We start from the raw sequence: 26,250 nt of genomic DNA, 5'->3' as shown, positions 1-26,250 counted from the left end.
TATTAATGAACATTCATTCAGTAATTAGACAGTGGTTAAACACCTCTCAAGATGTAAGCAGCCTCCTACACTTGACATTCATATTCAAAACAAAACGTGTTGAAGGCTCCCATGTTCAGCACTTCTCTTTAACTGTTCTAATGGTCAATTAAACTACACCCTGTATGATACAGACAAAAACTGGGTGTTGCTGAAGTCCTACGAATGGATTAATTGTCAGGATGAGCTGGAATAGCAATCTTAACTTCCTGCAAGATTAAGGCCTGTTTCATGACTCGGTGAACTCAGATTCTTCAACCAGCCTTTTCAGTTATCATCAAGGAAGAAAATGAAGACAGTAATTAGCCCACGGGCCACCTGTACCCTGTACAGTCTGTAGGTCGGGTGGCTGAACTAGATCCTGAAGGTCCTTCCCAACTATTCTGTTCTAGATTGCTTTAGCTCAGCTCCTTATAACAACATGTGCACAGTCACCAACATCAGGAAATCTGAAGAAAGCAAGAAGCCTGATACTTGTGCTGTATTTTCCTACAGTAGCCATCAAATCACGCTCAGTAGCAACACGAGTTTTTCTGCCATCTGCAGGTAATTAAGGTAAATTACAGTCCGATTTACGTTTCCAAGAAAGGACCTATTTATTTTTTTAGTAAATGGATGACTAACTGGAGTAGCCCTCATTATTCACTTTGGTAGGAAGTAATTTCCTGTTTAATACCAGATATTACATACGGCAACTTTGTTAACAGTGGTCTCTAATAAAAATAATCTGTCTGCCTCCACATTAGCAGACTGGCATGCCCACACCTTCCAGAAACATTAGAGGGAGTCAGAAAAACCTCTACAAAGGTTCTACTGTGACTGTTCTCTCCCTCCTCCCCTGAAGAACTGAATGAACACCTTCTGTGGCAGTTAACATACACAATACATCATCTCCTCGGTGGGAAGCACATTCTCCGAGTGCTCTGCCTTACCTTGAGGTCCAAAGGCAGCTTGTTGGAAGTGAAGACACTCAACTTGATTTGAGGCACACTGATTTTTAGATTTTCAAAGTAGTATCGCTTCTGTCCTCCACCTTTTTCAACCACCTTCTCATGGAGGTTTTCATCATACTTTTCAACTTCTACACCCAGACAAAACACAGGAATTACAATAGATTGAACATATATGCAATTATGGAAGCATACTCTGTAAGGAGTTACAGGTTCCTCTACATAAATAAAACGTGCAATTGTTAGGGTAGGCAGCAAAATTACTCATGCCTTGTGACACAAACTTGACCTCTGAGGTTTCAGAATCCTACGCACCTGCATCTCTAAAGCCTGAATGTATTTGTAGTTAGATACAATTAAAGTCACCCAAATGCATGGTTTAAGCTCCTAATCTTGCTTTGAATCTGTCTGTCATCATATAGAAGCAAAGTGATACAAACTATGTACTGTTTCCTTCCTACTGCAGAGTCATGACCTTACAGCATTTTCCTCTGTTTTCTTTATCTTTCCTTATTTGACCAATTATCAGTACGTTGTACAAAACAAGCAACGCTGACACTTTCAATCATCACTACTGAACAGCGAAAACACCCATAGAGAAGACACTGAACAGGCTGGACAACTGAACACATTGAACATAAATGACAAAAAAAGATACTGTTTGAATCTTGGATGACATCAGTATGAGCAGATAAACTACAAAGACTGTACAGAAAGTAAGCAAACAAACAGAAAAAGCATTGGAGTAAAGTTAAACAAGGACAGACTTGTAAACAGTGTAAGAAATTCAATATCTTTATTTTTGTATTCTTCACTGCAAAGCTGAGTCTTTACGTTAGATGAATCCAGCTACACAAGCTTAAAATGAACACTAAACTCCTTCCCATAGAGGTATGGCTTAGCCACTGCACACTGCACAATGCCAGTTACTGCATCGTTGCTTGTACACTGTAACAAGCACAGCACACACGAACAGCTTGGGGCCATGGAGAAATGAGCCTTCCAGCTCTGCCCAGCAGGGCCAGTCTCCAAGCAGCTGAGAGCTCACCAGGTATTCTGAACTTCATTCATATGCAAAGATCAGAACAGACTGTAAAAGCAGTGCTGGTAATTTCGTGCCATACCTGATTCAGACTGAGCATAGCCAAAGAAACTCAACAGCTTCAGAAGCAACTTCTCCTCAATTTGAACTGTGAACTTTCGAGCAGTGATCATCAGATGCTAAACAGATAAACAAGTCTCAGTTTGCAGTATTAGCACTTGGAGTACAATCTGTGCAAGCAATTGAATAGGACTGTATGCTCTATTTAACAGTATTTTCAATGGAATGGAACTGTGTTAACATTTCCATCTTCAAAAATGCCTTTGGTAGCTTCCTTCACTTGAATTCACCTACAACTGCAGATGGTTGGATTTTTTTGTTGTTGAAATGCACCCAATACTAACACTTCAGGATGTGATGCTAAACTGGATTCCAACAGTTGAAACAAGCTGGTTTTCAAGTGTCAAAATACACACTTGGAGATTCCAAGTGGTTTTGATAACCACATATTTTGCCCTCACAAAACTCCAGTTGGTGGATAAAATTCCCAACAACGTCAATTGCTGCAGTACATAAAGCAGAGCTCATGCTGCAGGATGACACCTTACCAGGGGGATGGCAGCACCTTGTGTAAAGTCATCAGAAACGTGGCACAAACCCTTGGCTTCACTACACAATACCTACCAGTTCTGAAGAGAGTAACTGGCTTGAGAAATAAAGTGATGGACATTTACAGTGATCTCACTAATCTTTGCTTATTTTTTTAAATCCTGTTCATCACTGCACTGCAGCTTCAAACGCTATGAACATGAGAATGTGGACTGAGTGCTTCAGACCTCATTGAACAAATGATTTCACTCAGATTGCTAGTAAAAATTAAGAACAGGTGAATCATTTAACCAGACTGAAATAGGCACGGCATAAAGGTTCAAAAAGGCTGTGTTTTACCTTGTATATATCAGTCAGTGCATTCTTACTGGGGAATTTCATGGCATTCACTTGCACTGCAGGAGCAGTTTCCATGGGCTCATTTTCACTCATCCGTGGTGTCAGGAAGAGCATAAAAGGCTGCGTGGTGCCAATGAGCTGGTTGTCCACCTACAGCATGGAAGATAGGCAAGAAAATAAGAATAAGTGACAACAAGCAGCAAAACCAAGCTTCTTTAACTCAGGAGTATCCACTTCTTATTGAGTCTACAAGAGCATGTGCACTCCTTGAAGGAAATCTTGCACAGTGGGAATAGAATTCCAGTGACTCAGTAGAAGGTATCACAGTGCTCAGTTTAGTTTGCTCATCCTGAGTTTGAAAGATTGAACTGCAAACAAAGGCAAAACTTTGAAGTCAGAACCAAAATCTGCTTGGAAAACAAACTGTTAAGAGGTTTCTGTGCCTCATACTGTGATACTCTGCATCAGGACTCCTGTTTTCAGTGGATGATTTTTCATCACATAGTATCAAAATTAAAAAATCTAACTTACCAAACAATTAGAAATTAATAACATGGAGCAAATACATCATATAAACTATCAGTAAGCAGAGGACAATGAAAGATCAGAACTGATGCTAAGGAAAACTTCTGATGTTAAGGAATTGAAATCTCATTAAGAGATCTAAACACTTCCCAGCATTCCAGAAGACCCACAAACAAATATATTTGTTTCATAACAACAAATACCTGCACATCCTGCACGCTGAGCTCTAGCACCTGACTCGTTGACATCTGCGTGTAGTGAACATTAATTCTTGTGAGGCTTGCAAATATTAGCTCTTCAGGGACTTTGTTGACTAGTGACAATCCTATTCCGCCTTCCAATTTCACAAGCACCTGCAAAAAGAGTATTGGAAGAAGGAAAAAAAAAACCTTGGAAAAATCCTTGCGGTGGTGAATATGTACTTCAAAGAAGTTTTATTTTAGAGTCACCTCCTGAGCTGCTGAACAGGTCATTAATGATTAATTCCTAAGGAGATCACAGACTTACAAACCCAGCATTTAAGAATAAGGAGTTTTAGCAGGAAAAAGCACACGTTCATAGCAAGAGGTTCTCATGGGCAAAAGGGAACAGCAGAGCGAAAATGAACCAAACCAAAACTTCACCACACAACCTCGAAGAAATAGAAAACTAACAGAGAGAAAAAAAAAAGAACAGAAAGATACAAATTGTAGCATCTTACCTCTAATTCTTGCTCCACGTTTGGATGTTTTAATTTGCGTAGATCTTGTTCTGTAATTGGAAATTCATCTCCTCCACCAGATAAACGATCATTTCTGCGTTGGTTAAAATCTGTTATCTAATAAAAACCAAAGCAAATTACTACTATGATCATTTTCCTATACAGAAACAACAGCTATTTCTAAGAATTTAGAGATGCAAGGCATAAAAGCACTTCAAGTACAAGCAAATAATAAAACTAGACTCAGGTTAATGAAGGACTCTTACCTGCAGAACCCGAGTTGGCCCATCTGGGATGACTCGAACAGCCAGCACTCCTGAGCCCGGCCTCATCTTCTGGTTTATGAACTGCTGCTCTGGTGGAACTGACCCCAAAAGCTCCATACAAGTGTCTGGACCAAGAACAACTTCTGCTCCATCATGGAGACCTAATATTCCTCCCTTTGCCTGCATAAAGAAACAGAAGTCAAAAACAAAACAGAAAAAAAACAAGATGTGAGAGGTAGAACTTCAGCTAATGTTCATATACATTAATTTAAAGCGTGTTTTACTTCTCCATCCAAAGAGAAGTAGTCTGAAACTCAGTCCCAGGTGAGGGAAATGACAAATTTCTTGCTCTTCAGAGGAACAATCCAGCAGTAATACTATTTAATATTACCACAGCTTCTGGTAACTTGCCTTTAATCAGCCTGACAGCTAGAAGAAACAGCCACAATCAGAGATCATTCTCTCTTCATGCTCTGACACTGAAGCGCTCAGATCATGATCCAACAATGGAAGTCCCTACTGAAATCATAGCCTACACAGCAGATAACTGGAAAGGTGAACTCTGGATTACAGATCAGGTGGGAATTAAAATCCTCGTGGTGTTGGCCTCTTAATGCAGCAGTGCAGGCCTTCTGGACTCCTGCAAACTGAGAATTAACTTGCTATGGTGCATTAATTTGATCACAGAATTATCAATGCAATATCCAGAAATAATATATTCTGCCACAAACGTAGTTTGCTGTTTCAACAATATGCAGCATAATTTATTTAACTTTTGCTTGTAGGCAATGGGTAAAAATGGCTGAAGTATCTAAAAGTAGCAAAACTCCTTAACAAAATCTGACTCTAACCAGTGGTATTGGCTGACAGTGCACCATTTCTAAATTGGTTCCACGAGAACACTGAGACTCTATTTATCATTATACTGATAATTTTCAACAATCATATACTATCATTTCTCTAATTATTTACTTTCAAATTAATAAAGCAAGATTTAATTCTTTTTAATTGATAAGAACTTTTGAACTACTGTTTAAAACACACGAGCTGTTGTGTAGGTCTGGTCACCTCTATAACCCAAACTTTGGACTCAGAACTTCTCTTCAATAGCAAGCTCAAATTCCTGTTATCTATAAGAGAAAGAGTCAAAACAAGTTCAAAGTACAAGCAGTACTGACCTGGACAACCAGTCCATGAATACCACAGGTCAACTTCCCATCACGAAAACTCCACGTCTGGGTGGTGCTGCGCCGCCGATCAGGCTTCCTCAACATGAGGGGCTCATATCTGCAATGAAAGCACAACAAACCCACACTTAGAATCATCCCAACTTCCTGGTTTCATTGCTGTGTTCTGTTCATTTCCCTAATCTCACTTCTCCAGTGTTTTAACAAAAAGCTGCTGAAAAAAATATTCATTACACCTTGATTTTTGAAGAACGTGGATTATCTCAAAGTGACTTTGAAGTCTGTTCCCGATACCAGATAACATTCAGCTCATACAGGCCTTCACAATAACCGCTTTCCTTATTCAGAAAACATCAGGTAAAGCACACTTTCAAGGACACTGTACACTCACTGCAAACTGTATATTTGCAATACCTGTTATCTGTGACGGCTGCCAGACCAGCAATATCTAAAATCATACAAGACTCCACAGACCGAGAAGGTTTATGAGGGTTATGAGGAACAGAGGAGCCTTCGTGGCAAAGCATTCCTGTGCCAGTCATCCTCCAAAGCTGGGATCGTTTTCCTGGCTCCTGTTGCAAAAGAATTCAAGATTTCAATGAGTACAGCAATACAGAGCAAATACTACTGCTCTGTTTTCCTATCGAATGCTATAAATTATAACTAACCTTGCAAGGTACTATGATTACATTTTTTTTTTTTTTTTCTTTTCCCTTCTACCAGCATCTGATTTTATTTCATCACAGAGCAATAGCATTTCAATATAATCAAGCATGTCTTGGTACCTTTTTTTTCAGGATAACTCGTTGTGTCTTTGGAGAAACATCAAGGACAAGCTCTGCATATGCAGCATCTCTGTTCGAAGCAACAGGTCTTACACTAGTCTCCTGTAAACTAGAACACCAAGAAATCATCAGCACGTTGAATTAGAGCAGCTGTGGCTTCTATAGAACAAGACAAGGACATAAAAAATCAGGCAAGATATACAGAATCACAGAATGGCCCAGGTTGGAAGGGACCTCAAGGATCATGAATCTCTAACGCCCTGCCACGTGCAGGGCCACCAACCTCCACATTTCACACCAGACCAGGCTGCCCAGGGCCCCATCCAACCTGGCCTTGAACACCTCCAGGGATGGAGGGGGCATCCACAGCCTCTCTGGGCAGCTGTTCCAGCACCTCACCACTGTCACAGCAAAGAACTTCCCCCTAACATCCAACCTCTTCCCTCCCTCAACTTAAAACCATTTCCCCTTGTCCTGCAATTATCTCCCCTTTCCAAGAGCTGACTTCCCTCCTGTTTGTAGGCTCCCTTTAGGTACTGAAGGCTGCAATGAGCTCACCCCACAGCCTTCTTTTCTCCAGGCTGAACAAGCCCAGCTCCCTCAGCCTGTCTTCATAAGGGAGGTGCTCCAGCCCCCTGATCATCTTTGTGGCTCCTCTGGACCTTTTCCAACAGCTCCCTGTCCTTCTTGTACTGGGGCTCCAGACCTTGACAACTCAGCCAGAGAACTCCTGAATTTTGGCAACTCTTCTGCTAGCTGCTTGAGCTAGTTAACTGAATTTGAAATATTTACAGAAGGTATAAAATGGCAGTAAGAACAGCTTACAACACTATAAGCATCCAAAATATGTTAGTGTAGTATCTAATGAATTACCCTGAGAAAGTATAGGCAGCAGCAATATAAATGAAGTTTTCATAATAAAGCTGTTTGCTGTCTTGGAAGTCATTCATGCTGCAGACAATCTCTGAGGAGCCTGCTCCCTTAACTGTCAGCATGACAAATGGTGGCAGGATGGGCTCATCCCATGCATAATCCAGGGAGGTCATGGGCTTCACCTCAGTGTACAGCCTTGGCTCAACAACACCGTGCTGATTAAAAACAATTGGGACCTGTAACAGCAATGAAAAAGCATTTACTTTCACACCAATTCATTTTTCAGGCGTTGATCACTGAAATGTGCTCTCGCTTTTCTTCCCACCCTCCATTTGAACCTCAAAGATAATCTCAAAGGGACCAGAAATAATCAGCTTTGCTTTTAACCATCATCTTCAGTTCAGAAACTCTTTAGTCCCACGGTAGCATCTCAAACCTTTCCAATTAAAATTAGGAGACGTGCCCAGTTTTATTGAGCAATTCAGTAACAAAAGCCAGAATAATAACCATTATCAAGAGCTGTGTCTCCTGTTCTAATCACAAGGCAGTCTGCAAGTCACTGTCCAATAAACAAAGCAAATTCTCTGATTTTTTACAGTCATTGATATGGAACTTGTTCTTCATCTCTCACACTCATTATCATCAGCTCAGTACTGATTCTCATTTTACACTGAGGAACCAACGTGTCTGAAAGAAGAGGGAAGCAAGAAAGTTTTGTGTTTGAATAAAGAAGTCCGAAGATAGAGAGAAAGGAAGTGGTATCATTAGCCTGAATTCTTTCTATGTGTTATCCAAGTGCTGAAAAGAACACAGAACAGATTATATACTGCTGTCCTATTACAGCCTTCCCATCATTACGATGCTCTTCCTCATATGGCTTTCTATAGACCAATGAAAGACACAATACAGGCACTATTATTTGAACAAAACTGAAGAAAATTACTGATACGCAAATACACATTGCTACAGACTTCCACTGTATTTTCTTATAGAAGCTAGACAGTTCCCTAGCTGAAATATAAGATAATTCTTTTACTTTTTAGATTAAAAAACAATAAGAAATGAGAAGATCATGGTTTTCTGCTCTTTTACCTTGGAAAAATTGTCTATGCGAAAAGGTGGTGGCAGCTGATCTGTGTCACTGAATGCAACGTGGTACGTGGCTCCCTGAAGAGTAATTTCTACCCTTAAGAAGTAGCATTTTCCCAGGGTGTCCCTGAACAAGAAAGAGCAAGTGCAAGACAGGTGGGTTTCTGACGGGCATTATTGCATCTCTGAGTGTTCAACGGTGGGCAAACGTCACCACTGAAAAAATGGAAGCACGTCACAAAATACTTGCATACAATAACTACCTCATATTAATATGGAACGAGTTATTTTTGTTGACTTCAAATCCCCCAGACCAAATGCAGTTTGGGACATCCATCAGTCTCACACATAACAGCTGATCATAGTCATTGCGTGGCCAGTGGAACACAACGCTGGAGCCAGGCAGCGTGGAGATGTAGCCATCAGGGTTGGATGTCCCCTGGTAATAGAAATCAGGACATAAATATCCTAAGGGCATGAAAAATACAATATTAATCCATACACCTCTCAAATACAAAGCAGCCTTCAAACCCATACACCTCTCACAGCAATCATTTTGGTAGGTGAATGCTCGAAATCAGAGTAACAAATTAAAAAGTCCTCGCAATCAGACTAGAATACTTTCAGGTATAACGTCTGTATTCTTTGCAGTTAGAAGATGCTGTGCCTAACTCCAGGTGGAACAGAAATAAAGGCCCTTACCTGGCCTCTGGCAAATTCCCTCTGAACAAAGGCAAGCTTATAGCTGGACTTATTATCTAGAAGGTAACGGGGGGCAAATGTCACCATGCAGGTATCAATGTAACGCCCTCTGCCCTTCTTAACATCAATACCTGGTAACAGACACAAATGAAAAAAAAATGCTGTTAATCACAAGGAAAAAAAAAACCTAAAGATAACTTTCAAACGATATTTAACAATTATTTTCAGTGAGTTTCTGAGATGTACAGTTTCTGTCATGCCATCTGCTCCTGTGAAATATTAACAGGAAATGCAGTTTTATGTACCTGTTACCCCCTGTATCTCAAGTACAATTTAGAGATAATAAGCACCAAGACTAAAAAAATCCTCTCTTTTCAAAAGACCAGAAAAATCAATGTAATTATTCCCCTTTTTAATACACAAAGCATATGGACACCTGAATATAATTAGAGATAGTGCTGAGGTGGGATTTGAGATGTACTTAGAAGTAGTGTACAGCGGGATAAAGAACCACAAAATGAAAGAACACTTTGTAAATACAATACCTAAGGCCTAAATGCAAAAATAAAAATCACTGAAAACCAATTTTTTAGGGAAACCAATTTCAGAATACAGAGGTGTGAGTTGTTAGGATACCTCTTGTCTAACACCTTTCTGCAGACCCTCACAAATCTTCAGCAAAACAAGTTTCCTTTCTGCAGCTCCACAGTGTCTCTCAAACACAGCACGTACCGATGTTGTAAATGAGGCCTGGTCGGTTTCCATGCTGGATCACCTTGAGGGCTCTGACGCCGCTACCGCCGTCCAAGGAGAAGCCCTGGCACCAGCCAGGCATGCCTTCAGGATGGATGCCTTTCCCAACCCGCATCGTACAGCTAAGGGTAAGAAGAAAACAGATTTAAAGAAAGGATCAGGTGGTGACAAGGAAAAAGTAGGTTTCCTCCTTGATGCCAGATAAAATAACTGACAAGTTTGCTGTCCAAAATCCTTCACCACACCTCTGCTGGACGCGGGCTTCCAAGTGACTGCTACCACTACTCAGCAGGTGATCTTAGGAAAAAGCTTTCCCTGTTAGCTGCCATCTATACTAACATCCCAGCACACCATCCTCTGTCAATTACAGTCCTATTTAACAAGGTTCCTCCCCTCTGCTCCTCTCTCAGTGGAACTTACAAGTTGGGCTGTTCTTTATCAGCGTAACAGAACAGAAGTGGGCTGAGGCTTCTAGCAAGTTCATGCTCTTCAAACTGCCCTGCTGCATCTGTTTTGGCATTATCTTGTCTGAAGATGAGTGGCAATCCTTTAAGGAAACACAAAAAAATGAGTTATCAAATCATACTCTCACAAGAATTCAAGATGAGAATGGCAAAAGCTGTTCCCATTAAAGAACAGCCTAAAATTCTCCTGTTGGAATGTCAGCCATTAGTCTGCACACACTCCAATTCTGCATCCACAATCTCCACCTGAGCTGCTGAAGGAGTAAAGCCATCATAGCTGTGAGCACGGAGTCTACAAGTGAAAAAGGATCTTGCAGCTCTGACAGCACCAGTGTAAGCTTCTTGAATAACTGCAACTTACTGTTGAAGAACTCATGCTTTCTGAAGGCATTTCAGCCTTTGAAAACCACATTGTTAACAGTCTAACCTATGCCAATTTGTTTGCAGCTACATAAGGACTACTAAATTATCTGTGTTTAAAGTCTGCAGTAGAGCCACTGTAAGTTATCTGTTGCAACACTTATAACACCAACTACTGGCACTGTAGTATATTTCCTGCAATTTTAATTCCTCTGAAGGGGAATTTAAAAGCCCTGTCTAGAAAGCAAACTGAAACACTGCATGAAATCTTCATTTCCAAATTCCATCCTTGTATTTCTGAAAGAAGACGCTGTAAAACTCACCTGTTTTGTTGATCAACCAATATGGTGCTGAAATGAGTATCTTCAGAGAACCTTCTGCACGACACACAATCCTTATGGTCAAATTCAGCTGGCGTTTGTTGACATCATACAATCGCATCCTCACCATATAGTTTTGTGTCCCAGGAGGAATCAACAGCTCTTTACAGATTGGGAAGTTTTCTAGCCGTACTCCTGGGAATTAGCAAACAGAACAACAGAAACAACAGAAGGCACATAAGCATTAAAGTACACCATTGAACTTTCCCACCGTTTGCCCTTTCTGAATATTTCACATAGCTTGCCCACGTTAACTTGTAAAACCACTCCATGCAAAGATCTCTAACCTCATTAAGTCACAAGCAGCAAAATGTTTTGTACAGGAACTCTGCTTAAGGATAATTAGTGCCTAAGCACCACAAGTGCAGCCTGTGTTGAAAACACCAGCATTTCCTGTTCCATAAAGCTTCTTACCAAGCTCGATGTTCTGAGATGTATCAGCTGTGTGCAATGCCACCTCCTTGCCAGGTTTCAGTGTGCCACTGATTGGCATCCCTTTAACGTAAAACTCAAGTTCACAAGGCAGCAAGTTACAGACCACCACTGTTGGCAGAAGATAAATAGTATGGCCAGGCTGTCTGAAAATCTGTTTAGCACTGTCAGAAAATATGCTGGAGGGCATGTAATCAGGGTAGTTCTCTTTCTTGATTGCCACACAAAATCTGTGAAGACAAACAGGTGTGTGTCAGAAGTCACCAATGAACTCAATGGAATAACCAAATCTTGCCTTTTTACAGGAAGTCCACACTATTTTCTAATGTTTCATCCTTTACAATAGGCATTAATAAAGCACTAACCAATAAGGGGGAATGGTCTTAAATTCTTGATTTTATAGGTTGGATATTAGGACGAAGTTTTTCCCCCAGAGGGTGGTGAGGCACTGGAACAGGCTGCCCAAGGAGGCTGTGGATGCCCCATCCCTGCAGGCATTCAAGGCCAGGCTGGATGTGGCTCTGGGCAGCCCGGGCTGCTGGTTGGTGACCTGCACACAGCAGGGGGTTGGAGCTGGATGAGCACTGTGCTCCTTTGCAACCCAGGCCATTCTGTGATTCTATGCTCAGATGTTTGCTAACAGGTTCTGCCATATGGGCCTTAAGGAGCCCTGCAGAAATAGTTATACATTCAGTGCTTTCTTATTATGCTAGCGACCAAGAAAAACATCCCATTAAACTGCAGAAGCTTCTACCTCTACGAATTTTCTTTCCTATTATTGAGTTACACAGCATTTAAATTGCCAGAAAACAGTTTACAGAGAAACAACCAGGGCTTCAATCAACCTGAAAAAGCGGCTGTTCTCAGACTCAATGGAATGGCACTCCCGCTTGCTGCTACAAACTTCTGCTGTCTTCTGAACATCAGTCCAATGAATTGGAGCCTTACAGAAAAAGACTCCCAGTCCCTTTGGCCTGGCTTGTAAACGCCAAGACGTGAGGTGCAGCGGAATAGCAAAGGCATCTCCTGGCATAACTGCTGGAAGAACTACAGGTTCTGCAACCAAACAGAAAAGAAAACACTAAGAACAAACTGGGCTCCTTCACTGAAAGGTATTTTCTACTGAAAATTGTTTTCAAATAGTAAGTCCTAATAAATTTTTAGAGCAACAAGTTACATTTTTAAGTGAAATACAAGCTATTTTACCTATGTTTCAAGCATCAACCTGCTGTTCTAAGCCTTACTTATTCTGGTAGGGGAATAATTTAAGGATGTAAATCTGAAATCTGCTGGAGCTCAAGTTCTTCCTTGGATACTTTAGTAATGCTTCTTCCAAAAGATCTCATTCATTATATTCTTGGTAGATTATCAGCACGTCACTACATTTCTAGACTTCACCTCTGCATGCCAACCCCTTAAGCCTCCTATTGCTAAAAGGTGTAACACAGCATGTACAGAAATTCAAATCCATCTTTACAGAGTCTCAGCTCTCCCTGTTTGCTTGGACCATAAGGAAAATCCTACTGGTTTCTCTAGTTTTAGTTGCTGTTCTTAACAACACCCATTCCCCAACCACGGAAGCTGACTTTGCTGTTAGCTGTTACAGGCAGCAACAAATCTTCCATAGCAGGGAGGTGAAGATTTTGCACGTGGAAGGAGCATACAGCACTCACTGTCAGGAGCAGAAGGACTATCCAGCCTTAGCTCCATGGGTGTTTCCAGCTTGTTCTTCACAATCAAGGCTGAACGCACAGTGATCACCTTCCGAGCACTGCCTTCCATGGTTACCTCAAACACCACACGCACAGGAGGCAATGAAGAAAACTGAAAGATAGCAGAAAAGCAATAGAAGGTAATAAAAGGTATCTAACAGAGGGACAGGTCAATACTGCAGTAACTGCTGGAGTGAGAATATGTGAAGGGAGTGCAACCAAGTACAGCACCCACAGTACATGCAGTCTCACAACAATATAATGTAATACTGTGTCTTCTTTCCAGAACACAGTCAAGCAATCAGGAAGCATTTCTAAACATTTAACTCAGTATCTTTCTCAAAGGGATACAAGCCCTAGTAAGAAGAATATAGAAATTAATCACAGAATCCAAGTACATTATTTTATAAATTCCTGAAGTTTTAATCATAAGCCTTATTCAACAGGAATATCAAGAGCTCGTTACCCAGATTATCTGTGCTGGCAAGAGCAGGAACAGCAGATGCTGTTTGCATCTTCAGATGCATGCACTAACGTGTTCAATAAGCTCTGCAGAGAAGACATTTCAATACAGCCTCATTTCCCCAAATCAGTGTTTTGTTCTGGCTGTGCTCTTAGATAGTCTCGCTTTTAGCATCCCAAGTATGATTTATGACCCTCCTATTTATGTACACTGATTTGGGGAACACATGATTTTAAGTTTAGACAAGACAAAGTAGTATAGGAGGCAGATACTTCAGCAGCCTCCAAAGAGGCGTACTTGGAACTCTTTTGCTCAGCTTATTTAGGCCAAAACGTTTGTGCAACAGAGAACAATTTTACTTCTGTGGTTCCTTAAAACAGACCAGCAAATTTTGGAACTACAGAGTATGATCTTCGTAAGAATTAGCAGCAGAGACTTCAACTTCAAACTTGGCACTTATTTCATTGTATATAAGAAGTGAGACTGAGCTCAACAGCTCCAAATTTCTCAGCAAAGTAGGTAACAGGCTGCACTGCTTTGCTGTTCCAAGTCAGAGTTTTATTACATGGGCACACGTCTAGCTCCAGTGCTTGCTCAGACTGTGAAAACTGGCATTTGAGGAACCTTGTCACAGCCGAACTTGACTTCTGTTTCCTGTGGCGAAAGCAGAAGCCAGTCCACCTGTACAGTTATGCTGGTCTTACTCCAATAGCTCTCAAAAAATGAAAATATATACTTACATAAACTTGTGGATGAATTATGTTTGTTCTATTTATTGGGCTTCCAAGCTGGAAGGAAAACAAACAGGAAAGACAGAAGTGTTCACTTTAAGATATTACTGTCAGCTGCAACACAGAACATTACTGCAGAAAAATAAACTAAGGGCTGTCATTACTTTGTCTTTCTCATTTTCAACACGACTTTGAAGACATCAGAGCTATATTAGCTTAATCTAATTGTAATACTGCTTTAAAAGAAGAATGAAGCTGAAGCAAGAGCATTCATTAAAAACTAACTACCCACAGATGTTCCTGAATAGCAGTTCCTGCTTATTTGTACTTTTCTCTTTCACAAACCAAGTTGCAGACAGAGATGATGCTTTATACACTTGAACATGAAACCATCAGGAATTACCCAAATAAGAGACTAATGGCTCCTTTTAGTGGTAATAATAATAAATTCTAATCCTATTTTGTACCAAAAAGACCTCAGCTTTCATTCTCTACAGCAGCTAACCTTAAAGCTTAGCTAGTTTCTACACTCCACAACCATTTCTATCACCAAGTCTCAATCACAACTGCCTGCCAGCCTGCTGCTTACTGCAATTGTGCTTTTCCTTCATGACAAGTATATTTGGTCCAAGCTGCCACACATTTCAACAATCTCCAGGCTTTCAGGGAATTGCCAATGTTGTTAATTTTAAGTAAATCAACCACAGAGAAAGCATTCCTGCCATGAAAGAAATAAAAATAGCTGCTGTATTATAGAATCACAGAATGGCCTGGGTTGAAAAGGACCACGATGATTATCTCGCTTCAAACCCCCTGCCACAGGCAGGGTCACCAATCACCAGACCAGGCTGCTCAGAGCCACATCCAGCCTGGCCTGCAGTGCTGATTTGAAGCTCAAACTCCACAACTTTGTGGCTCTGTCCCTAATACATTATCTCTGTCATTGGCAGTTCTAAGTGCTAAATGCAGGCTAAATGCTGGCTACCCCTGTGGTTTGTTTGCTGTACATAACACTGTCAGTTCACCATTTCACTCCCAGCTCACATCAACTCAAAAGAGGACAATCTCATGCAATGCAGGAGCAGTTGTCACACCAAAACCTTGTAGGCATCATTACTCTCAACCTATTTCTGTTAAGGCTCACACCTCAAATCAGAGCTTACAGTGGAAGAGGAGGAATTTTTGTCTGGTGCAGCGTAGCGGAAAAAGGTTCCAACTTTGTCTACAGACACTGGGCTGACTTCTTCCCAGCCATTCACTCTCACTTGCAGCTGGTGAATCCTCAGATCATGCGTGTGCCTACAGATTAGATTAAGTTAAATTACTACTTAGTGTTCTCTTACAGGGTGAATACCAAACAGTTCACATAAAACACATCCTCTGCATAATGAGGAAACAAATCTCACCAATTTAGCACTTAAGGAAAAAAACCTCAAGAATTTTTCCGTTTATGGACCTGATTTGTTCTGCTCTCCCTACTCAACACTGATAAGTATGACTACATCAAAATTAAACACAAAACCACGTGAAATATTTGTTTGCCAGTTCTTAACACCAACAACACTTACGTCAGCAAGTCCCTCCTCCCCCTGTCACATACAAAACTTTCTAAAACGTTTTAACAATTAAACCAGAACTCACACCTAGGAATAGCTTCCACCTACCAGAAGACAAGCTGCTTACTGATAACTCCACACTTACATAGAGAGTTTTAAATATTAAAAAAAAAAAAAAAAACACCACATTAAAATATTTTTTTTAATCCCTTTTTATTTACTATCTACTGGCATCTTCGTAACTATGATTCTATACACTACATACGAGTGTGTCAAAGCACATTTTGCAGCCTGACCCCTTCACCTGTGTCTGAGTTTCCCTCTGGCTTCAAACTCAAATGGAACTTCTTCCCCTGTGATAACTTCTTTCCACTCACTGACATTATGGGCATCATCCAGCAACGTCCCATTTTCCTCAGGAACAACTCCTGGACTCCCACTGTGAGACAGTGCAGCCCTGTGTAGAGAATCACATCATGACTTGGAGCCTCCAGCACATCCCAGCCCTGTAAACAGAACCATACCCTTCGGGCCCCCAACACATGAAAGATGTGGAAGTGTTGGAGTGCAGCCATGAGATGAGGGCTGGAGCACCTCTGCTATGAAGAAAGGTTGTGGGAGTTGGGCTTGATTAGCTTTTTGTTTTTTAAAATAGTATTAATATCTTAGTGACAAAGAAAAGGCTCCTGACTAAGAAAGACTGGGAGCTAAGATCCCAGCAAGAAAACAGAAGAATTGAGGACAATTGGGTTTGGCTGACATCCCAGAGAAGCCAGACAGGTATTGCCAAAGCGATCCCACTTCTTACCGGGTGGGTGTTGTAGTGAGGGTAGCAAACCACAGAGTGCATCCAGTATGGTTTCTGAGAGCAAAGGGCACAAATGGCTGTCTGCGTTTTGGGGTCTTCATTTCAGCTGTAAGACAGAATAAAGACTTGTCTAAATGCTTATGAAAGAAATATCCATAGAATGATAGAATGGTTTGGATGGAAGGGACCTTTAAGATCATCTAGATTCAGCAGATGCAGACACAGGATGAGACAATGGCTGGAGAACCACAATCAGTACCACGTCTAGAAAAGCAGACCTAAGAAATGGCCTAGCAGATTACTCAAACCACTTAAAGTTTTATTTATTAACTGCTCTAGAAATGGTACAAAATCTTTCCCTGCGTCATCTGCTGGCCTTGGTAATAGGTTTAAGAACATCAGAGGAACTGAGTTTAGTCAACTTGAAAAAAGAAAATAAAAAGGAAGGAAAAGAAAAGGAGAAAAAAGAGAAAATGGGACACGTATATAATCCCTGTGCGCTAACCAGACTGCAGCCAGAGGTAATCTGGTCTTGCTAAAGTGCTGGCTCTGCAAAACTCTCTGAACAGGAAACTTCACCTACAGTGTTTGGCATTTCTCAAGGATGCATTACTAACAAGCACCCAAGTGTTACTCTCCTCTTCTGTGCTGCTGTACATCACGTCTGTGAAAATACTTACTGTGTTTGGACAGGAAAAAAAAAAACCCTGCCAAATCCCAGCAACTACTTAGGAGGGAAGATAAACGGCTGCTCCCTGAACACATACATCTTTCTGTATGAGAGCTGACAGAAGGCAGACACGTTAAATCAGCTGCTCAAAGACAGGAATTAAATGCCTCACAGAATTTCTCTCCAAAGGATGACTTCCATTAAGTTCCAGTATATCATGCAGCCATGCATCTGACCAAGAATAACTGAAGCACAAGTGTACGAAGGCAGAAGAGGGGGGAGCAGGTGGGGAGGTGTTTGTGAAGGAGTTCCTGACGGCTGCACATAGCTTTCTCCCAAACGAAGGACAACAAACGGCTCTACTCCTCACTGTGCTGATGGAGACATGAAGCTGATCACTCTACATCTCACCAAGGAGGTCCTTTTCAATTCAAAAGTACAAAAATTGAATTCTTTAAAATGGAAGCACTGGGTTATTTTTGCTGAATGCAACTTAAAAATATTTGTATTTTTGGTGTAGTTTGACTTCATGTCATTTTCTGCCTACTTCAGGTTCAACAAAATCACAACCAGGAGTCAGATGAACTTTACTCTGCTATTTAATTGGCAGGCTACTCTTTTTTTTTTTTTTTTTTCTTTTTTTTTTTGTGTGTGTAAAAGGAATTTTTGGGCTGTGGCTCGATTTTCAAAAGAAAACATAATATAAAGTTGCATCTTGAGACCAGCACCAGAAAATAAAAGATTTATCAAAAAAAGGAGTTTTTCATAATTCATTTAGCTGTTTCTTTTGTTGCTGTGCCCACAAAAAGCCAAGCAATAAATGCTTCTTTCCCACAAAAATAAAATATCTTCCTGAAAGATACCTCAGAAAATGGATATTGTGCAGCCAACAATTCATATAGCCTTTCTCAAAGAGTCTTCCCACAAAGGAACAGTTCTGCTCCTCCCTTCTCTGCTGAAGGGCTCAGAGGAGACCTTAAGGTGATAGATGGGATGAAATGCCATAAAAACTCTTGTGGTTTTTTCCTTTTAAAATATAGAGATCGCTCTACTGGCAATTCACACATACACCACAGTATTTATTGTACAGATTTCCAAAAAAGGAAAAAAAAAAAGGCAGCTTTTATTCTCTCTGTGCTATACAGTACCTCTAGCATAGATCTGATGCTCTAGGTTAGTCAAACTGGCTGTACTCCTAGTTCTAAGGTAGACAAGAGGAAGGCCTGGCAGACAGGAAAGACAAAGTTAGCAGGTAAGCAAAACCACATAAATAAAGGTAGACTCTTCCCCATCATGCAGCAGGAGGACAGGGACAGCTGGCAGCTTGCAGTCACTGTACAGCTCTTCACCCATTTGCTCATGTGAGGTTGGTATTTGAGTTACTAAAACTTCTTCCAGAATTAATAGTGGGAGAGGAGAATATGAAAGAGCTGCCCCATCCCATGTGCTCTTACTCAGAGCTGCTGTGAAAGCGTGATTAAAACAGGAAGCAGAACTACAGGGCCAAGCTCTCACTCAAGAGAAGCAGTGAAGATTTTTGTTATTAAAGAATGGAAAAACTGAACAGAAAACAGGATTTTTAATGTTTTGGCCAGATAGCCTCTAACAATTCACTGTATGCTGTGAAGGCCTAATACTTCTGTTTGTAATACATTAGACAAATGACTGTGCTTGTCAGGATTGTTTCAAATAAAAAAAGATTAATTAACATCATACTCTGTCCAAAACATGGTGAATCCTCTGAAGAGCCCATCCGCTCTTCAGAACTGATTGCATTTTCTTCTTTGTCCTGTTTACAGTAATCTTCCATCCATGACTGCTTGGTGCTTGCATACTGTTCTAGAAGAATAAAGCACAGAAAGTAAATGTCTGCAAAGTGGCCAAGAGAAGAGCAGTTAAAAAGTAGTTTAAATTCATAAGCCTAAGCCTGCTCCACTTTAATGGGAAAGCTTTTATTTCACTGCTTTTCCTATGACCCACTTACATAATTTAGAGACATAACAGCTCATGAAATCACAGTGCTGTCTTCAGAAACAAATGTTTATATTCTTAAGGGACTCTTCTGTTTTTAAACATGCAGCAGAATCCCTATTTTTCAAGATACTCCAGGAGCAACATAGGAGGTCTCTCTGAAAAGGCAATTAATCTGAAGATGTTTTTGTGTTGGAAGCAGTTTCCATTTTTCTTTTCTTTTTAAGAGGTATACATCTATTCCTCCATAAATATGAAGACACCAATTAAGTGCTCTGAAACAGCATTAATCAAACCAGCCTGTTGTTGTTGCTAGTAGTAAAAAGCATCACAGGAACTCTAAGGAGTTGATGGTGACTGTCTTTTCCTGCTACCTTACCTCCCTCTTTCCAACAACCTCACAGACCTTGCTGGAGAAACAAATGAATATTCAAGGAACAAGGAAGGCTCTTCTTTTTCACCTGAAGGCTCAGCCCTCTGCACTTATGACTATTAAATTATACAGATTTGCATGCAGAAGAAGCCATAATCTTTCAGCAACGTTCACAGCCTCACAACACAGAAACGCCCATAAAGTCTGAGTTAATGATGAACAAAACATTTTCATTTGCTGAGGTGGGAATTGAAAACTTCAGTTCTCAAAGACTGCAGAAAATAAGCAGCTCCCCACTATGCCTCTCAATGCAATGAAAACTGATGAGCTTAACAAAATATTTTGAAGTACTGTATGTATGGAAAGCTTTAGATGAAAGCCTGTTCCTGATTATAGAGAAATTTCAAGAAACATATGAATCTGATAGAATTCATACGACCAAGAAAAGAATTCCTACTAACTTCTAAAGTATGTAGCTCGTGTCTTTACACTTTCACAGTATCTGATAAAATACAGGCTGCCTAAATGCACACCTGTGTACAATATTATCTCAAGTATCTGGGGACTCGTGCCAAGCCTCCCTCCCTCCATCCACGGGACACCAGCAAGGCTCAATGAGAACTACCTGCTGTTTTAGTACTAAAAGTGAAAATTAAGACTGTACAGCGATGCTCTCAGGGAATATTCCTACATACCTAAGAAGACAGAGGTGATGTTGACATCCAAACGGTGTTTGGCCTTTACTTCCAGCTTCAATCGGGAAGGGTGGAGGCGACTTGAAGCATGCTGCTGCCAAGAAACTGAGCATGGCCATGGCTCAATAAATGGCTCCCAGCCTGAGAATAAACCCAACACATCACGTGTGTTACAAGTTGAAGGCCACACTGGAACGCTGCTTACATACCTAAGAGTTTAATAATACAACCCCAATAATGAGGTCCCTGCATTCAAGATGAACTTGTAAACCAACAGGTTCAAATTGGTCATTAATAGAAAGCTGCTCCAGATCCTCCACTTAAACCAGTGGAGAGCACATGTAGAGACTTGCAGAAATGCTGCACTTCTGAGGGAAGCACTAAAAGGAAATTATTGTTTCTATTAATATAAATTGCAATGGTCTTACTATGTCAATCTATTGCCTTCAGCCTCATCAGTACCCTCAAGTTCTTTAACATCCTCAACTAGAAAACTGAATTGGAAACTTGGTTTAGTAGCTCAGTGGGTAGCAATGGTGGCAGGACAGTTGGACTAGATGATCTTGTAGGTCCTTTCCAACCTTGTGATTCTATGATTCTACTGCAATGCAAAAACTTAAGTGTAACTTCTTTATCAGCAATCTCTCCACATTCCCCACTCTTCCTTCACATATCAAGGTAAGCTATCTTGTCCAGGATTGTGTCCACACTGCATTCCCTTGTATTCATCTCACATTAGATGGATTTCAGGCTCCTGTAGGACACCAGATTGTTTTCCTAAACTTACATAGACAACAAAACCCCAAGTATTTTACCTGAAAGCTCACGGTTATAATAATCTCCAGAGAGGGTAAAGTGAGCACTACCTTCAGGATTGGCCCTCAAATGCTGGAGGAAATTCAAACCTGCCAGAAAAGCAAACATGCAAAACAAACATTATCAAGTTTCTACTGCATTGTTAATAAGCAATGAATGGAAAGTTCTGTCATTATGTATATGACAGATATCTATGCATATATATATATATATATACAGCAAATATGCATGCATATATATATATATAGCAAAACTCACTTTGCAAAACAGGCACTCACGTGAGAACGTTAGCTCAGCAAGGGGCACATCACAGTCCATGCAGTCATCAATAAAGCAGATGCATATACTTTCTGCCTTGATTTCCACCCCAGAGATGAACTGAAAAGGCACAATCCCTTGGCTGTCTCGACCAGAGGACGTCAAGGAAAGTGATTTCAAAGGTTCAGCATTCTTAAACAGCCAACTTGCTGCTTTTTTCAAGTCACCTTAAATAAAACCAAACATTCAGAACAAGGATGTTCCGTTTAGAAAGTAGATGGTGATGTGAAAACCACATAGATTTAACAAATTAACTGCCTCTCCCTTAGAATGCGTAGCAAAACACAAACAGTACCCTGAATGTGCTCTATTCAAACACACCCATGTGGTAAGATTACAAACACAACGGTGTTTTCTAAGAAGAAAGACTGTGTTTGATGTTTGCAAACTGCGTTAACATAATATGAATCTTTATTAATGCTATAAAAACCTATAAAGAAGGTGGGAAACAAGACAGTGCCTAAGGAAATGAACCTTCATTTTCTTTACATGTATTGTATGCACAAGTAAAATATATCATTCATAAGGCAGAGATGAAAATACTTGCTCTACAGAGATGGATGATGCTAAGAAACAGGTACACCAGGAGAGAAAAACAACAGAGAAATCCACCCACGTGCCCCAGATGACATCTCAAGAGCCAAGAACAACCCTTGGAGAGTGGTATTTAGTAGGACAGAGAAATGAGAATGCTTAAGAAGACGTCAACACAGAGCTAATGTGGGTAACAACAGGCCAAAGTGAAGCAGAGAAGGAAATACTGCCTGCCCATCAGCTGCCTTACAGTCTGAAAGTCTGGTAGCAGGAAGAACCCAAAGGCCCATTCTGAATACCTGAGCTTACCTTGGCAGCACAGAAGAGCTTTGCGGCAGTCTTCCATACTGAATCCCAAGTCCTGAAGGCGAGCCAGCTGCACCTCTGCAATTAAACACTCAGCCAATTATAAACCCTTGACAGCTATCTAGGTGTTTTTATTTCTAAAATAAAATACACCTGAATGAAAAATGGGTTTTACTTCATTTAAGTTGCAGAAAAAGAGTAAGAACAGAAAAAAGCAGAAAAAGAATAAGAACAGGTGCTGGTTTAAAAAAGAAAAAAAAGTGTGTGCCAAAACACCAAATCACCAAAACAGAACAGTAAGTTGCAGCAGTTACGAGAGTTAAAAACCTACCAAGAACAGGATCCAACACACGTTTAGGTATCTCTCTGTTTTCACTTGTCAAGCAAGAAGGCTCAGCCACCAGTGATGAAGTGGGGTTACTAGTACTCTCGGCAACTGATGCACTTGATTCAGGCATAGCTGCACTTGTCTGTTGAGGAATTGATTTAGCAATTGCTAAGAACAGTTGGACATCATTGTAGGACAGTCGAATATCCAATGCTTGCAACTGAATCTAATGAAAACAAAAGAAAACAAAAAAATAAGATTCAGTTAGCTCAGTCTAGTGGCTGGTGACCCTGCCCACAGCACGGGGGTTGAAACTAAATGATCTTTAAGGTCCTTTTCAACTGAGGCCATTCTATATGATATATGATATATGACTCTATGATTTGAGATATGATTAGATCATATATGATCTAATCATATACATGATCATATATGAGATATGATTCTATGATTTTGTATTTTCACTTCTCTTGTATACTTTGGCTAGTAACAAATATTTTCATACAATCACAGAATAGCCTGGGTTGGAAGGGATGTCAAAGACCATCAAGCTCCAATCCCCCTGCTGCAGGCAGGGCCACCAACCTCCACCAACCCCATTTAATCCCAGCCCAGACTGCCCAGGGCCTCATCCAACCTGTCCTTGAACACCTCCAAGGATGGGGCATCCACAGCCTCTCTGGGCAGCAAAAGATAAAACAAAATTTAATACTAACATACCATGAAGATGCTTTAAATCTCCAGTAATAAGATTACTACGTTTCTGTTATTTCCTTCTTAATATCTAAAGCAAAAATTGGAGGTGGGGGAAAATATTATGCTCTGGTGCAATAGGAAAAAGAAATTTCTAAATATTTTTCCCCTCAATACAATAGAAAACACTAATTATTAGATACAGAAAATAAACAATTATTTCTTTCAGTTATTAGTAGTCTAATAGTCTACACTATATGCCCACCATTTTTTCCCTTGCTGTTATTTTCTATAAGAGATCCCAGAACTCATTTGATCCTTGCTACTACCAGCATTTTTCGCATGGCTGTGTCTTTGCCCTTTTCAGTAAAAACTGCTCTTCCTTTCTTACTGACACTACTCACTGGATTCTCTTGCATGAGAAACCTGTATAAGGTCACGTTACTGTGTTCTGCACTGCACACAGCCTCATTCAGCCCTCTGATGTTACCTCTAGAATAGGAGGGAAATCTTCACTGTTGAAAGCATCCAACAGCCCCGAGCCACTCGGGTAGGAAGCGTTCCCAACGAGTTCCACCTGAATTTGGACTGGATCAATAATTGACAGTGCAGTCTCTTGTTCGTTCCCTAACCGGCATGAAAATACCTGAAAGTTAAAAAGTGGGTAAAAAAAAAAAATAATGAAATTAGAATCTGAAAGTGCAAGCTAACATACTTGGGCTTTGAAATCAAAGATTGATTCTCAAACACAAAAAGTATATGAACTACAGCCAAACTGTTCTCTACAGACAATAGCAATTCCTTTGTGAACTCTCAGAGCAGCTCCAAAAGCTTTCCAGACAATTTATCCCAATGACCTGTAATTCTGTAAACCCAAGAAAAAAAGATTCTGAAACCCAACCAACTATTTACTTCTGGGCTTAATTCCACTACTCCCACCCCAGATATGGAAAGTGCTTTGCTCTTTGGTCTACAAAAATCATTTAAGATTTATCACGCCTCTGCCCAGCCTTCTTTTCCTAGATGGAGTAAATCTTTTAGGCTTTGCTGATATATTATGCCAGATATATTTTATACTCCATACTTTTATACAGCTACAACTACATACTTTCATACAGCACTCAGTGTTCTCATTGCACTCCTATATTCTTAAGAGCTTCTTCAAGTCAGTTCTCCCAAACCTGGCCACAGCTCTCTCCAGCTGTGTCTGACTTTGCTGAACAGGACTCAAGGATCACTTCACATACTCCAAATTCCAACTCGTGTATATTCCAATGACATGGTACTGCTTATTCTCTGCAAATCAGTCATGATCTCAGCCTACAGGCCTTTACTGGACGTGTCGACTTGTGCCTATCTAGTCAAGCCCCAGCTTCCAACTAATTTGCCAGTTGATGTATGGAAGCTGAACTCTTAGCAGTGTTTTGAAATTACAGTCAAGCATTTCAAGCACAACAATGTAAGTTCACTCAAAACTACTAGAGCACTTGATGGGGAGTTAACATGCCTTAGATATAATCTACTGACTACTCCTGCTATATATGTACATCAAGTATCCCCATAAATTTGTCTAATTTGAGAGATTTTACAAAATGAAGTTTATCTCTACTTACCTCAATGCCAAACAAACTACCAGAGAAAGGACGATCCAACAGCTTGGGCTTGTAAGTGAGAACAGTGGTCCCCTTCAAAATGATTGCATTCGTATCAAAGCAAGACATGTCTTCAACGACCACAAATTCGGTTCCTTAACAAAACAGAATGATGAATAATAAGAAGAAAATCTTAAATACCATTAAGCTCTTGTGAAGCACTGTAATAAAGAACCCATTTACCTGTCACGTTGACCTTAACTTCCAGCTGTTTTTCTGTAGACACGCGTAGTGATGAACGTTTTGTAACCACTCCACTTTTCACTGCTTTTGGAACCACCCCTGTTTCACTGCTGTAAGTGCGTTGCCGGGAAGAAAGGACATTTTCCCTCTTTTTGGTATCTCCAGGAGTATACAGAAAGTCATGAACCAGTAACAACCAGTCAAATATTAAGAACACACGGAGATTGTTCAGTACTACTGTGAAACTGGAGGAATCCTTAGTAGACCTATTCAAAACAGAGAAGCATAGTTATAAATTTCATATTTTGCTTTTATTTAAAACATTGGAAGTAGAGTAGTAGAGTTAACAACTAAATGGAACTTTATATGGGTACATATAATTCAGAAAGTGTCTGGCCTTTAAAAGTAAGTTTTTAAGCAGATTGAAATTCATTAAGTTGCTGTACATGCAGAAATCTAATACAGCTCAACTGCAAGAAACAGCTTCTAAGCTGCAGCGATACAAAAGGTGAACTGAAAAATGATGGAACAAACTCTAAGAGCTCCTTTTATTCTTTTGCACAGTGCAAATTAATATCAATAATCTCAGTGTTCATTTAACCAGACCTGTTATTATCATTGTTTTACATCTGTTCAGTATCAAAGCTAACACACTGCACACGAAGCCTAGCCCTGGCTCCATGCCCCTGTGAAAGATCAGACTCACAATGTGTTTTCTCTCACTCTGACAGCATTTTGTAGCAGAGGAAGCTTCTCTGCAATCCAGAAATAATGCTAGCCCACCATTACTTCAGTATCACATCCTGAATAGGTTAGGGAGACTAAAGCTGTCTGACTTCACGATCCCGATTACATTTGGTCATGCTAACTGGAAAATAAGTGCTTAAACTCCATGAAACAATTTTCTATCCAAGACATTCTAGACTATTAAATCTCTGAAGAAGTG

The 26,250-nt window shown here is 40.4% G+C and overlaps 1 protein-coding gene across 4 annotated transcripts in view; it reads right to left on the bottom strand.

The window, feature by feature from the left end:
• The window catches only part of VPS13D (vacuolar protein sorting 13 homolog D), a gene marked incomplete at both ends in the record, with an annotated part of 84,409 nt that overhangs the window by 33,644 nt on the left and 24,515 nt on the right, over nucleotides 1-26,250 (bottom strand). For 3 of the 4 annotated variants that reach the window (XM_079545628.1, XM_079545629.1, XM_079545630.1), the window contains 33 exons: nucleotides 972-1,120; nucleotides 2,114-2,210; nucleotides 2,980-3,129; nucleotides 3,708-3,857; nucleotides 4,205-4,321; nucleotides 4,471-4,650; nucleotides 5,649-5,757; nucleotides 6,072-6,229; nucleotides 6,443-6,551; nucleotides 7,316-7,551; nucleotides 8,408-8,531; nucleotides 8,668-8,843; nucleotides 9,107-9,237; nucleotides 9,839-9,981; nucleotides 10,280-10,406; nucleotides 11,007-11,198; nucleotides 11,478-11,725; nucleotides 12,341-12,551; nucleotides 13,169-13,319; nucleotides 14,411-14,458; nucleotides 15,565-15,700; nucleotides 16,262-16,414; nucleotides 16,766-16,871; nucleotides 18,584-18,658; nucleotides 19,152-19,274; nucleotides 20,475-20,615; nucleotides 21,290-21,379; nucleotides 21,569-21,775; nucleotides 22,452-22,526; nucleotides 22,780-23,002; nucleotides 23,960-24,115; nucleotides 25,083-25,216; nucleotides 25,305-25,570. In XM_079545628.1, coding sequence (XP_079401754.1) covers nucleotides 972-1,120; nucleotides 2,114-2,210; nucleotides 2,980-3,129; nucleotides 3,708-3,857; nucleotides 4,205-4,321; nucleotides 4,471-4,650; nucleotides 5,649-5,757; nucleotides 6,072-6,229; nucleotides 6,443-6,551; nucleotides 7,316-7,551; nucleotides 8,408-8,531; nucleotides 8,668-8,843; nucleotides 9,107-9,237; nucleotides 9,839-9,981; nucleotides 10,280-10,406; nucleotides 11,007-11,198; nucleotides 11,478-11,725; nucleotides 12,341-12,551; nucleotides 13,169-13,319; nucleotides 14,411-14,458; nucleotides 15,565-15,700; nucleotides 16,262-16,414; nucleotides 16,766-16,871; nucleotides 18,584-18,658; nucleotides 19,152-19,274; nucleotides 20,475-20,615; nucleotides 21,290-21,379; nucleotides 21,569-21,775; nucleotides 22,452-22,526; nucleotides 22,780-23,002; nucleotides 23,960-24,115; nucleotides 25,083-25,216; nucleotides 25,305-25,570 — 4,891 coding nt within the window. The remainder of the gene's footprint in view (nucleotides 1-971; nucleotides 1,121-2,113; nucleotides 2,211-2,979; nucleotides 3,130-3,707; nucleotides 3,858-4,204; nucleotides 4,322-4,470; nucleotides 4,651-5,648; nucleotides 5,758-6,071; nucleotides 6,230-6,442; nucleotides 6,552-7,315; nucleotides 7,552-8,407; nucleotides 8,532-8,667; nucleotides 8,844-9,106; nucleotides 9,238-9,838; nucleotides 9,982-10,279; nucleotides 10,407-11,006; nucleotides 11,199-11,477; nucleotides 11,726-12,340; nucleotides 12,552-13,168; nucleotides 13,320-14,410; nucleotides 14,459-15,564; nucleotides 15,701-16,261; nucleotides 16,415-16,765; nucleotides 16,872-18,583; nucleotides 18,659-19,151; nucleotides 19,275-20,474; nucleotides 20,616-21,289; nucleotides 21,380-21,568; nucleotides 21,776-22,451; nucleotides 22,527-22,779; nucleotides 23,003-23,959; nucleotides 24,116-25,082; nucleotides 25,217-25,304; nucleotides 25,571-26,250) is intronic. The other variant, XM_079545631.1, reaches the window with a different exon arrangement.

This window comes from Tetrao urogallus (genome assembly GCF_951394365.1).
Source record: "Tetrao urogallus genome assembly, chromosome: 21".
NCBI lineage: Eukaryota > Metazoa > Chordata > Aves > Galliformes > Phasianidae > Tetrao > Tetrao urogallus.
Note: the sequence above shows the minus strand (reverse complement) of the source record. Positions and strands in the feature narration are given on the sequence as shown.